The following is a 13,898-nucleotide window of genomic DNA, read 5'->3' as shown; positions in this document are numbered from 1 at the left end:
CAGTTACAATTGGATTTTTTTCATGGTACCTCGTTGTACCATGTACTCATTAAGCAAACTTGGATAATTCACTTAAGTTGCGTAGTATGATGGGAGGTGAATGGACCAGGGCCATTTCCTGGATGTCTCACTTACTGCTTTGTGTATTTCTGAATAAATTGCTTGGGCCCTCCAAACTTTGATTGTCTTGTCTCTAAAGTGGAATGAGATTGCACACCTGTGGGGCTCTTGGAAGAGAAGACCATGGATGTAAGGTGCCTGTCACTGCGCCTTCCATGTTGGAAATCCATTTCTTCTCTCCCTTACCTCCTTTCTCTCTCTTTCATTTGCTGCCCTTTAATCACTTCCTTTCAGCTCCTTATTCCTGTAATTTTCCTGGTGGGCCTTCATTTCCTCTTCTGAAACATAGGGAGATGATACCTACCTTCCTCAAGAGGCCCAGTGAGGTTCCAATGATACTGTTTTGTAAACCATAAAATACTCCTCAAATAGTAGGAACGATAACAGTGAACCAAGCCATTATTTCAAAAGGCAAAATAATGTATATTTGCTCTCCCATGACAAGATGATTCTGTGATGGGTTTATTATGCATCACCTTCAGAATCTCTATCCCCTCCCCTGTGTACTCCTGCTTGTGTCTATTTAGAGAAGCGAGTGAATGCATGTGGTATATCCTGATTGTATATATATTTGTGGAACTGGTAATGATTCTGAGTTGGTGACCAGCCCAGTGGAAGCAAAACAAATATATTGGTAAATAATGAGTAACTGAATGTCGCCAGAGCCGTATAAACGGAAAGCAGCCCTTATATCCCAGTGTAAGTTGTCTCGCTGGTAGCTGTGAGGTGCAGGGCAGCAAGACACAGGACTTGGTGAAGATTGCTTCTCCACAGGCCTTCTGCACTGGGTGCCACTGTACAGATGCACTTAGCTTTGGCAAATTGCCTTGAAGGTGATGGATTCATTTGCAGCTTCTTAAAATTGCTGTGGGCTTACGCTGTTACCTCGCTCAGCCTGATGGGTCATAAACAGTCAAGTCTTCACACTGGCAAAGGCTCCAGTGTCCTGGACGTCCCCTGCCCCTTTGCTTTAGGTTCCATTTTTGAGTGTCTGTCGGAGTGGTTCTTTGTGCCAAAGGAGAGCTTGAGAAGTTTACCTTGACCAAGGTGTGATTCCACTGCAGGCCAGCCCTTCGTGAATCCCGATGGAACCCCCGCCATATACAACCCCCCGACCAGCCAGCAGCCCCTGCGAAGCGCGGTGGTGGGGCAGCCCCAGCAGCCGCCCCAGCAGCAGCCCTCCCCGCGGCCCCAGCAGCAGGCCCAGCCACCCCAGACGCAAATGGCAGGCCCACTGGTCACTCAGGTAAGAGCTGGTGGGAAGGCAGGGAGGGGAAGTGCTCGGAGATGCAGACTGCACCAGCCTCAGCCATGCGGTGCATCAGGAAGAGGCGATATTTTCCATGGGTGCCAGCCCCATCCACTCAACTCCATAATAAAACCTGGCAGCCTAGAGCCCTTGGTTGCAGGTTGACAGGACTTCAGCTGGATCCTTAAGCTTAGGTAGAGATGAGGGCCCCGTCCAGTGACTCACATGGTGAGGCATGGTACTTGGGAAAATGAATGACAAGTCTTGTCTTAGATCTAGATGCTTTTATGTGTCAAGGAGTCTGTACTGTCTTGGGGACTGAACTCAAGCCCATCCAGGCCGTTGTGTCACCTTGCTCACCCATTCCTAATGCAGATCAGTGCCCCTGTCTGCAAAGAGTCAGTATTAAATGGGAAGAACAGAAGCCAGCTCATGCCAAGGTGGCCTGGCTGCTCATTTGTCCCTTGGAGAGACACAGGGCTGTCCTCCTTTTCTAGGGCAACACATGGAAATGTTCAGAAACGTGAAGTGTTCCAGGCAGGTTGCCAGGGTGAACCTCTTTTTTTTTTTTTTTTTTTTTCGCCACAGTGGGCGGCATGCAGGGATCTTGGCTCCTGGGCCTTCAGTGGAAGCGCAGAGTCTTAACCACTGGACGGCCAGGGAAGTCCCCTGAACCTCATTTTTTTGTTGTTTTTTCTTACTTTTTAGTACTTGGACTACATTTTTAGACCCAGGGATTTGACCACCACCAACAACATGAAAAGTATCACAATAACTTCTTTTTTTTTAATTGAATGAAACATTCTTTAAATTCTATAGTGCTTTACAATTTTCAAAAGTTTCACACACACAGGACTTCATATCTGGGCGGCAAGCCTCCCTCAAGGCTGGCTGGCGCTGGTCTGCCTGCTTTGGCTTCCTGTTGGTGGCTGGTGCCCCTCTCTGGAGTGCACTGAACCAGGAGGACCTATGAGGGGGACGGTGGCGTGCGTCAGATGCGATCGCCTTCCGGTGGGATTTCAGCCCCCAGTATTTCCCTGTTACCTGACCAGCTTTTTCTTTCCTCCAGTCTGTCCAGGGGCTGCAGGCTTCCTCCCAGTCAGTGCAATACCCAGCTGTGTCTTTTCCTTCCCAGCATCTCCTGCCCGTGTCTCCGACGCCGCAGTTCCCCATGGTACTGTATCATGTGGGGATGACTTTTCACCTGGGAGAGCACATTCACTGGTTTTACTACTTTCTTGTGCAGGGCAGGCTGACGCTGGGTGGGTGCCCTGGGCTGACTGTAAGGGGGGAGGTGGTGTGTGAATGTCTCATTCTCCAAAATAATGCTTTCCTTTCTGTCATCTGTCCCATGTTTAGTGCCGCTGCAGTGGTACCCCTTTAAGAGTTTGTGAGCTAAGCGGGAATTGAATGTCCTCAGAGTTACATGTCAGGAACAGAGAGACACATGAACTTGGTGTGAGGGTTGGGAAGTATCTTAAAAGTCAATATCCAGATGGTAACCAACATCACCCTGTGCTCCTGATACAGGTGTTCCCCTAGAATCCCAATCCTCCAATGGCCTCTCATTTCTCCTCCTCTAGGTCCTTTTGGGCAACAAGAGTGAGCATTGTCCCTGAACATCAGGCCAGGCCAGTGACTAAATACTCCTTAACATGCAAATGAAACCCCACTGATGACACCAGTTCTGGCTCGATTTTTGTGGCAGCCATGGGCAACACGAGTCCTTCTGCGTCCTCCAGAAGGCAGAGCCTGTGGTTACTGCTGGTAGACCAGATGACCCTCCAGGACAGAGCCCCAAATCCTTCTTGTCTCAGTGCCATCCTGAGGATCCCAAGCCCTCAGTGAAAAAAATAATAATTTGTTTCCACTGAAAGAGGGAGATACGGGTCAAACTGTTTGCCATCTCTAATCCTCAAGATGATTAAAATCTGTCTTCTCTTGTTATGTTCTCTTGGTGTTCTGGACAGAGAATTCCTTTCGTTTATTTTTTCCAAATTGTTCTCCCTCCGTCTCCCAAAAGGACAAGCCTGTGTCCTGTGTCTGCCACTCCCATTCCTCAGCCACTCTTGCTGACGCCCTGGTTTCTCTCCATGGCTTGCAGAGAGAGGATGTGACCACGCAGTTTGGCCAGATGAACCTGAGCCGGCAGTCCTCGGGGGAGACTCCCGAGCCCCAAGCCGGCCCTGTCTACACACCGTCCCTCCTGCCGCAGCCCACCCAGCAGCCAAGCTACGTCATCGCCTCCACAGGCCAGCAGCTCCCAACGGGGGGCTTCTCGGGCTCTGGCCCTCCCCTCTCCCAGCAAGTCCTCCAGCCCCCTCCCTCGCCCCAGGGATTTGTGCAGCAGCCTCCACCCACACAGGTAAGTGTGCTTTTTCTCACACCTGTGACCCAGCGCTGGTTGCTGGTGCATCTTGACCTCTGTTTCCATGTAGCACATCACCGGCTCAACTCATCTCGCTCTTCTGGTCCATACTGATATTCCCAGCCTACAGGACCCAGCCTGTTGCATTCATCAGTTGTGTGAAGTCCTGGGGGCTCAGAAAGTGAGTTTAATGACGCAGACCCATGTCCCTGGTACCAGGGGAAGTGGCCCATTTTCCAGGCTGCTGGTGCAGAGGCCATGGGAGAGCATTGCCCTCCAGCAGGATGTCAGCTCGCTGGGGTGATTGCCCAGGGAGGGAAAGCCTCGGGGAAGGAAGAGGAAGGCCAGCTCCTGGGGGACTTTCATCTCTCTTGCTGCTGCTCTGGAAACGTGTTGTTTCCTTTCTTATCCATTCATAAGCATTTTCTGGAGCTTTTCTGGGGCTCCTCTCTGAACAGAAAGGAGGAAGCTAAGCCCCATCCACTGTCCTCTCCACTCCCCTGGGGAGCGGGGCTCCTGCACACGCTCACAGGTAGCCATTAATCATATTTAATTGACTTGAGCATGTAAGACACCACAGATCACTGATTTTTACTGTCTTCTCAAAGACTGATGATGTGTTACTCCTCACCACCAAACATCTCTGGGGCTCTCCTGGGTATCCCTTGCAGAATATTGCAAGTGATTACTGTCAAGATGTAAAATGCACAGAAGCGTTTTCTGGTCCATTTTCAAGGCATGCATATCCCAAGCAAATTCCATCCTAATTATGAAATATTGCATTGGATGAGCTGCTTAAAGTACAGTGTCACCTTCGTATCATTTGTGGTGTGGCACTGCCTTAACATCTTAAGTAAATTATTTTCTTTTCCAGCCATGCAAAATCCTCCACCATGAAATGATTTTCACCCAGTTGTTCATTTTATTTTGAGTGATAATTAATAGTCCATCTTTAGTTGCCTTCTCTGTAATGTAGTAGCGTTGCTGGTAGGGTTTAAGGAGATGTTAAAAATAATTTTAAGTTACAGGAGAAAGGACCTCATTGATATACTAATTATTTTACTAATAAATTAAATATTTAATTATCAGGGAAAAATAGTTTAACTCTTTTAGCCTAAATAGCATCTAAGTGTCACCCTTTTCTGATGTCAAAGGGAAGAGTTGCCAGAACATTTAATTGAAGACTTTTTTAAAAAAATGCCCTTCCTTGATTGAAGGAATTTCAATAATTAGTGCACTACAAGAGCAAAGACAACTCAGAGCTTTGGTGTGTCTGCAACAGAGATGCTTTCATTCCCTCTCCAACAGATTTAAAAATAGAAAGAGGGAGGGAAGAAAAAAAAAAGGAAAACAGATGCTCATGAACAGTCTGGACATCTGTGAACTTCTTTGTAAAAGAGCCACAGATAAAGATATAGGATATAACCCACAGTGATTGTCAATTTAGTAAACATTTTAAAACTCAGTTACTCAATTATGTATAGTGTTGAAAACAACACTTGAGATACAGTCCATGGGCATATATGGAAATAACATTATGTTTATGCAGAAAATGACCTACTTAATAACCTTAAAGGTCAGTTTTGTCTGATTTGGGTGAATGCTTTCTGAACGCCCACTGGAAGGGTGAAGCACAAATGCATGGACAAGGCAAAGAGGGAAAATAAAACAGCCATAAAATTCACAGTTCTCAAACAGGTGGCTCCTAATGTTATTCTAAGCAGATAATCCTTGCAGGCTGTGTACTGGCACGCCTCTGCTTACACTTTAAAGAAGCTGATAGAGGAAAAGGCAGAGGCCTGTAAATAAAAAAGTAATCGATTAATAAGAAAACAGGGCTTCCCTAGTGGTGCAGTGGTTAAGAATCCACCTGCCAATGCAGGGGACACGGGTTCGAGCCCTGGTCCGAGAAGATCCCACATGCCGCGGAGCAAATAAGCCTGGGCACCGCAACTACTGAGCCTGCGCTCTAGAGCCTGTGAGCCACGACTACTGAAGCCCGCGCGCCCAGAGCCCATGCTCAACAAGAGAAGCCACCGCAATGAGAAGCCCACGCACCACAAGGAAGAGTAGCCCCTGCTCGCTGCAACTAGAGAAAGCCCACGTGCAGCAACGAAGACCTATCGCAGCCAAAAATAAATAAATAAATAAATTTCTAAAAAATAAGAAAACAGCCTTAATATAAATGACCCGAGGCAGGCAAGGAAGTCTTTCCAGGTCAGGAGACATTTGATTCGAATCTTATTGGAAGTAATTAGAGTATTTTCAGTCATTCTTAGTGATTAGAAAGTGACGAAGGTGACATGAACAATATTTTTAACACATGTCCCTTTTAAAACTGAACATCCATTTTTTGGGATACCAGCTATGTGCCAGTCACTCTGAAAAGTGCTTTGCTGGGCCTCCCCATATTTCATAATTTCATCCTCTGATTCTTTTAGGCTGGAGATCAGCAGATTTCATGACCTACCTGTGTTTCCATTAGCAAAACAGTTCAGGTTAATGATCATATTTAAAACTACCGTAAAAATGTGTTGTTGTTGTAGGTGACTGTTTCATTCACTCTTGTTTCATTTAAAAAGCACAAAATTCAGCACTTTAAGACAGTCACCATTGTATTGCTCACAGCCAGGTCGGCAATTTGAGCAGGACTTGGCAGCGATGGCTCGCCTCTGCACCACATGTGGCTTGACTGGGCCCAAAAGATCCCAGGTGGCCTGACTTACATGCTGCAGTGTTGGGGTCTTGGCTGGGCTGCCTCTGTTCTCCACATGGCCTCTTTCTCCAGCTGGGTAGCCTGGACTTCTCCTGGTGGCTGGGTTCTCTCCTGAAAGAGTGGAAGCTGCAAGTCTTCTTAAGGATCAGGCTTCCAAGTCTCAGAAGTCATCATTTCTGTCTCATGGCATTGGTCAAAGCAAGACAGAGCCAGCTCAGATTCATGGCTTCGGGAGTAGATTTCACCTTTTCATGGGAGGAGTAATGCACAAACACACACGTAGGCATGGTGGCCGTCTTTGCAATCTACTGTACTCACATTATGTCATAAGATGACAATAGTTTACGTTTCAAAATGTTACTCCATTTACAGCTCTCATTTCCTGCCATTGTTCCCTTTCTTCCACAGATGCCTGTATATTATTATCCATCTGGTCAGTACCCTACCTCAACCACGCAGCAGTACCGGCCCATGGCCTCTGTTCAGTTCAGTGCTCCGAGGGGCCAGCAGATGCCACAGACAGCACAGCAAGCAGGTACTTGGAATCCGTTTCCCATTTTCTCCTCCAACCCAGTTATTTTGCACATAAATCTCTCAGCTGTCCTCTTTGGATGAGTATCCAAGCCTGACAATTTAAATCAGCTCATTTCCCTTCCCCAGAGAAGATAAAGGAGCATTTGATTAACTCCGTGTGGAGAAGTGACAGGTCCAAGGAGGAGAAGCTCATGTCCCGCCAGCATCCCTAGCTTCTCCAGCATCCCTAGCATGCATGCGAAACGCGGTCTCCGTAAATGACTTGAGGATCCTCTTAGTTTCTCTGAAAGCAGAGAGCCAGCTACATCCCTATCTTCCTGGTTCATACTTCTTTCCCCCTTTTCAACCTAAAGAGACTTTTCCCCTGCTCCTAAGGCTAGGGCACCAAATTAGGTTGTTTCTGTAGCATCCTAGAAAGCAGCGTTTTGAGAAGAAGGCCACTGACACTGCAGCCTGTGTCCCGAAGGAACTCAGACCCTGGCTTATGGTCTGGAGGGCCACACGCCTCCTGCGGCAGCCGCTGTGCAGTGGGAAGGGGGGCCGAGGCACTGTCCGAGAGTGAGTAGCAGGTCTCACAGTGAACCGGTCTCTTTCCCTACTGTGTCACACTCCTGATGGGATGCCGCGACCCCGACGGCAGCAGGAAGCCGGCAGGCCTCAGTGACCTGTGCTAGGGAGACATTTGTGTCCTTTCCGCTGCCCACACGGCAGAGAAAACCGCTGATGGTCCTGCTGAAGACCGCCTGGCTGGGGCACCCTGCCTTCCGTGAGTAGGGCAGCATGTTAGAGCCCACACTCCCATCTGCCACCCGATTTCTGCACTGGATGTATGTATGTGCATCTGTAATGTGTATGATATGCCTGTGTGAGATCTACAGGAAATGGACAGTTTTTATACGCTATGACAAAAAGCACCATCCTTGCCAAGGATGAATACCAATCCCCACTAGAATACTCATGCTGACGCTGCTGGCATTTTGTCACCTTGGAGGGGTCATTTAATTCCTCCGTGTTGGGGGTAGCTGTGTATTCTTTAGTTCATTTCATGGCTTAAAGTCTGTGGGAGAAGAAGGAGACACATATAGCAGCCAACCAGACTATGTCTTATTTTCAGCACTATATCAGTATGGGGAAGAATATATTTTGACCTCTGAATTGGCTTTACACTTTTACAGTAATGAGAGCACTAAAGGATTTCTAATTATTCGTTACTTTAAGACAAGCATTTGGCCATATTTTCTCTGACTGTTGGAAAATGGTATTATCTCTATCATTCTGGTGGTAACTGTGCTATCAATTTAGATACAGACTCTAGTAACGTGTTGTTTGCGTTCTTGAACCGTCTTTTTTTTCTTTTTCCTGCTCATGTTATCAAAGAGTTAATTTATAATCTTCTAGCTATTGGTCCAGAGGCTATAGCAAAGTTTTCCTTTTGGTTGCCACTGCCTTTAGAAGAAGAAAGATGCCAACATCTAATTATAATGATTTTTGTTTAAATTTAGTTTAGTGCCACTGTTTGAGAGTTTTCTGAAGGATATTTCAGGCTTGTGTTAGGGTATAGTTCACATACAGGAATGCAGGTCCAGACGTGCGGGATCCCACTATCCTGTGAACTCTGGGTCTGTGTGAGGTGCTGAGAAAGTTGGATGAATATGTTAACTGGGCAACAGAATAAGATTTAGAACAAGCCTCGGGCTCCCCACTGACTCTTCCCCGCTACCTTCACTGATGCATGTCAACCCAAGGGAGAATCCACGTGACCTTTTCTTACTCTTTTTAAAACACTGTAGGGGAATTTGGGGATGCAGAAACCACCCTCCCCATCTTGGGGAGACCTAACTAGTGGCTTTTGTGACAACCCAGTGGCTTTGACTTGTCCCATGCCCCACATCACCCGGGAACTGCCACCCCAAGGCAAGTTAATGACACGTAATTAGAAGAAAGCGTTCTAAGTCAGTATCTTGCTCAAAATAGCAGCCGGTGCTTCAGGTGTCAAGGAAGTGAGTGGCGGCTAATGTGCCTGTGAGGGTGGGGAGCTGAGAAATGCAAAGTGATACATGCACAGTATCTTCCCTGAGAGTGATGACATCAGTATACACATGTAGACCCTTGTGCTCCTAGTGTGGTGGCCACCACAGCTGACATCAGGCCTAAAATCCCCCTGTGGTTTCCACCTCTGCTGAATTTACTGAGTGTTTGGGAAGGCAGCTCGTGTCCCCAGATGTCACTGAGAATCACCTCTGCCAATAAAATCCAAGGAACACAGCTTGGCGATGGCTCTGTGACGGTGGAAGGGGGCTCTGGGTCCTACAGCTGGGAAGCTTTTCGCTGAGCTTAGTGACACCATCAGCAACTTCCCAAAGGGACATACATAGAGGAGTTATTTGGGGGAACAACTCCATGTCCGTGGACTGTCTCATAGAGGAAAGAGCCTCTTAAGCCTGTGTGTTAACCAATTTACCATAATGACGTAAACATACTTACTAGTTTTGCCTTTATTTCCTGGCATGGATGATCCTATAGAACTTAACATGCTGTAACTAAACCAGCATGTTACAGAGGTAGATAACATTTAATTAATTATTCAAGTACACAGGGTGGCTTAATAGAATACATTGAGAGCCTGGACTTTTGTCTCCCGACTCACATGGGCTTCCATGTTATTTTGCAGAGCTGGTCAGTAACAAACGGCAGAGCGCAGCTGAGACATTTGTGCACAAATCACACATTGGGAAGGAAAAAAATAACGTTCCTTTTACATCATGTCTCCAACTCCAAATTCCCTTTTCAGTTTGACTTAAAAGTGTGCTCTCTCTCTCTCTCTCTCTCTTTCTCTCTCTCTCTACATATATATGTATATAGCTTCATTCTTCGTTCTCCAAGATCTTGGACATGTCCTAAAAACAACAAAAATGAACTTGTAAAGTCCCATATACTTTCCTAAATGGGCATTTGGGAATGAATAAATCCTAATTTTGGTATTAGAATAATACTGGTTTCATAAAATCAATTAGGAAGTGTTTCCTCCTCTTTTATTTTTTGGGTGAAATTGTGTAAAATTTGTGCTAAATCTTCTTTAAATGTTTGGTAGAATTCTCCAGTGAAACTTTCTGGGCCTGGGGATTTGCAGAAGCAGAAATTTTTTTTTTTTTTTTTTTTACTTTTTATTTGAAGATAATGTGTGCAGCTTTTTAAATATGAATTCATTATGGTTATAAGACGATTCAGATTATCCATTTCATCTTTGCTGAGTTTTGGTAGTTTGTGGTCATTGAGGAATTGGCCCACTTCTTCTAAGTTGTTGAGTTTATGAGTATAAAGTTGTCAGTAGTATTCCTCTATTATCCTTTTTATAGCTACAGGATATGTTGTGATATCCTGTTCTATCTTGATATTGGTAATTTTAAATTTTCTTTTATTTTCATAAATCTTGCTAGATTTATCCATTTTTATTGATCTTTTCAAAGAACTACCTCTTTGTTTCGCTGATTTTCTCTATTGTTTTATTGTTTCAATTTTACTGATTTCTCCTCTTTATTATTTTCTCCCTTCTGCTCATTTTAGTTTTATTTTGCTCTACTTTTTGTAGTTTTTTGAGATAGGAAGTTAGATTATTGATTTAAGACCTTTTCTCTTTTCTAATGTAAGAATTTAGTGCTTTAAGTTTCCTTCTCAGCCCTGATTTAGCTGTGTCCCACATATTTTTATATGCCATATTTTGATTCATTTGTATATATTTTTTTCTTTTATTTGAGATTTTTCTCTTTGACCTGTGGATTTTTTAGAGGTATGTTGTTTAATGTGCAAGTGTTTGGAGATTTTCCTGTTGTATTTCTGTTATTGATTCTAGGCTGATTCCATTATTGTCAGAAAACATACTCTGTATGATTTCAGTTCTTATAAAATTGTTGCAGTTGGTTTTATGGCCCAGGATATGGTCTATCTTGGTGAATGTTCCTTTGAGCACTTGAAAAAAATGGGTATTCCGCTCTTGTTAGGTGGAATGTTCTATACATGTCAATCAAATCCTGTTAGTTTATTTTGCTGTTAAGATCATCTGTAATTTTGCTGATTTCCTGTTTACTCGTCTGGCAGTTGCTGAGAGGTGGATATTCAGGACTCAAACTATAAGACTTCCTAAAGTCCTGAAATGAATCTCAAGACAAAGGTTGCCCCCATATCCCTGAAGTCCAAAGATGAAGGGGAGACTGTAGCTATTTGGAGCATGTTGGTTCCTTTCCCAAATAAACAAGAAATGCTTCATTCCCTAAAAGAAACTAGAAACATTCCATAGAAGCAGTCTGGAAGGTAGAAGCCCTCTGACCAGTGAAGTTTGGGTAAGGTCTTCCTATAAGCTGCTGTCCACGTCTCTCACATGCCAGGCTTTCAGCCCTGTTGCTTAATGGCAGTAATACTACTTTAGGTTTGGGTAGAAAAATCATGTCGGTGACTGTTTACAACAGACAGTCCAACAGTTCTGCTTTCCTAATAGAGCAGATGTTTCTGTATCCTTGAATATAATGAAAATAGAACAACAGGAAGAGAACATGGATGGCTTCAGAGCAGAGCAGGAAGGGGGAAAAAAATGAAACTTGCGTGAGCCTTAGATTAGATTATAACTGCAGTAGATCATTTGATGTGGATTCTGAAAACTGTGGGGATGCCTCTCACCTCTGCTTTCCTAAAATCCCATTCCTCTCCCGCCTTACCCCACTCCCAACCGTCTGCCGAATGATTCATTTTTGGTAAAAACCAATTTCATAGAGCGTTTTCCATGACAGTGTTTTACTTTTCAAATCATAGTTTAAAAGGAAGCCATGAAAAGGAAATCTTAAAAATGCATCGTATTGCAAAACTCCATGCAGCTTTTGTGGGGTTCTGCACACCTATTTACTTCTGCTCTGCTCAGTTCTCTGGATTGGGTCCATGAGGCGCCAACCTGCCTGGTGATGGTAGAGTTGGAATCTCTTGCAGGAGGCAGTGGTGGAGGTCTTCAGAAGTTTCTGAACTTTACTCACTCTTTTCACTTGTATTTAAGATAAACCTCACTTGGACTTTCTCTTACGCTCTGCTCGTCAGCCATCATGATATTTAAATAGTGGAAATAGAAATGGAAGGTAAACACTCAGTTTTGCTACATGAGGAAAGTGAGGAAGGTCAGCCTCCTACCCGATGTGGAGTCTTTCTTGTCAGAGCCAGAAAGGGGGCTTCTGCTACTTCAGTCTTTACAGATTTAGTAACAGATGCAGTTCTCAGACACTCAGCAGGGTTATTCAGGCTGACTGAGTCTGACTTGTGAGATTTTGCCCTTGACTATATGAACTGAGAACCAACTAGCACGTGCAGGTGGTAAGGAGGGCACATGAACAGGAGTAAAAATAACATCCAGATAACTCGGAGAAGTGGTGTCACCCCTCCCCATTCATAGGAGAAAAACTGGAGCTTCCCCACCTCTTAGGGCATCATCTCTCCCTGCCCTAATAGAGAAGCTGGAAATAAACCTTGCAGCAGGCCTCCTAGTGTCCATATAATCAGAGTGAAGAATGATGGATGCAGATAAAGAAGGTTGCAATTTATTTAAAATATATGTAAATAAAAGGCATACAAGAAGAATGGTGAGGGAAGAGGAAACCAGGTGAGGGAGTAGAGATCCTGTTTGTTTTATTTTGCTAACTGATGACAGGATAACAGTAGAATCCAGGAATCTGTTGGGGACACTCTGACCTTGGGGATATAGATTTCATTGATCCAAACCTCTATTCTATCTAGGAAGAAAACCATTTATATGTAGAAAGTTCTTCAGTGAAGAAGGTAGAGTTCAAGGGGGTCAGCCTGTCAGAAATACAAATGATATAATAGGCCATTAGATTTTTCTGTTCTTCTCCAGAACAAAAATCCAAAATATCTTCTACTCTTTAGGTAGAGCAGTTCAACTCCCTGTAGCTTCTTCCACCCACAAATCAGCTCTAGGTCTCTGAAGATTCCTTAACTAGATTTTGTAAATGCAATGTCTGCCCCCTCATCTGTTGTGGATATTTGGGGGAGGGTGACTGTAGCCAGTGTGCCTCAAACTTTCAGGTGTACACGTAGCACCTGGGATCCTGTTCATGTGTGTATTTTGGTGCAGTAGTTCTGGGTGACTCCTGAGATTCTGCATTTCAAGCACACTCCCAGGTGATGCTGATATTACTGCTGTACTATCTTGAGAGCAATGTAGTAGATGGTACATTTTTAACCACGGCTATCTTGTAGACCAGCTACTGACAAGAGAAAGGGCCTACCGAGATTCACTCTTTGATTCAACATTATTTATATCTCAGGCATAAATCTAATCCTTCATGGTCAGCATATATGATCTTATGAATTATAGCTAGTGAGTATTTAGAATAAACAGGTTAAAGCTTACAAATGCAAATCTTGAGATAGAAAATAAATAGAGCATGATTCTACTACATAGCAGGTACTCATAGGTGCTGAAAGAATGAATGATATGTGTGCCTATTTTATGTTCACGTGTACAGGGAGCGTGTGCTTGTGAGTGAGAGAACGGAGAATGTGGGAAAGTTTAAAACGTTAAATGAAAACCTGTCAGCCCTCGAATTTAAATATCAAAAAGAGCAAATTAATTAAATGTTATGAAATCAAGTAAAAGACAGCCTAACCAACCAATCCATGTTAACAAACGAATATACACATTTTTTTCAAAGTTCAAACACCCAAGGACTCTGTCACAGAACCACATTCAGGAATATAGTATGTTTGGATTTTCATATGCTTAGCAATTTGGGAATTTCTATACGTTTAAGGTAATGAGGGGCTTCCCTGATGGTGCAGTGGTTAAGAATCCACCTACCAATGCAGGGGACGCAGGCTCGAGCCCTGGTCTGGGAAGATCCCACATGCCGCAGAGC

At 44.4% G+C, this 13,898-nt stretch overlaps 1 protein-coding gene across 22 annotated transcripts in view; it reads left to right on the top strand.

Moving 5' to 3' along the window:
• ARPP21 (cAMP regulated phosphoprotein 21) overlaps positions 1-13,898 on the top strand; it is a 159,778-nt gene that overhangs the window by 96,862 nt on the left and 49,018 nt on the right. For 11 of the 22 annotated variants that reach the window (XM_028168844.2, XM_007191496.3, XM_057555212.1 and 8 more), the window contains 5 exons: positions 1,185-1,366; positions 2,439-2,543; positions 3,474-3,734; positions 3,808-3,918; positions 6,862-6,988. In XM_028168844.2, coding sequence (XP_028024645.2) covers positions 1,185-1,366; positions 2,439-2,543; positions 3,474-3,734; positions 3,808-3,918; positions 6,862-6,988 — 786 coding nt within the window. The remainder of the gene's footprint in view (positions 1-1,184; positions 1,367-2,438; positions 2,544-3,473; positions 3,735-3,807; positions 3,919-6,861; positions 6,989-13,898) is intronic. The other 11 variants (XM_057555209.1, XM_057555208.1, XM_057555207.1 and 8 more) reach the window with 3 other exon arrangements.

Source organism: Balaenoptera acutorostrata, chromosome 10 (assembly GCF_949987535.1).
Source record: "Balaenoptera acutorostrata chromosome 10, mBalAcu1.1, whole genome shotgun sequence".
Taxonomy (NCBI): Eukaryota; Metazoa; Chordata; class Mammalia; order Artiodactyla; family Balaenopteridae; genus Balaenoptera; species Balaenoptera acutorostrata.
This window is presented reverse-complemented; position numbering and strand designations above follow the sequence as displayed.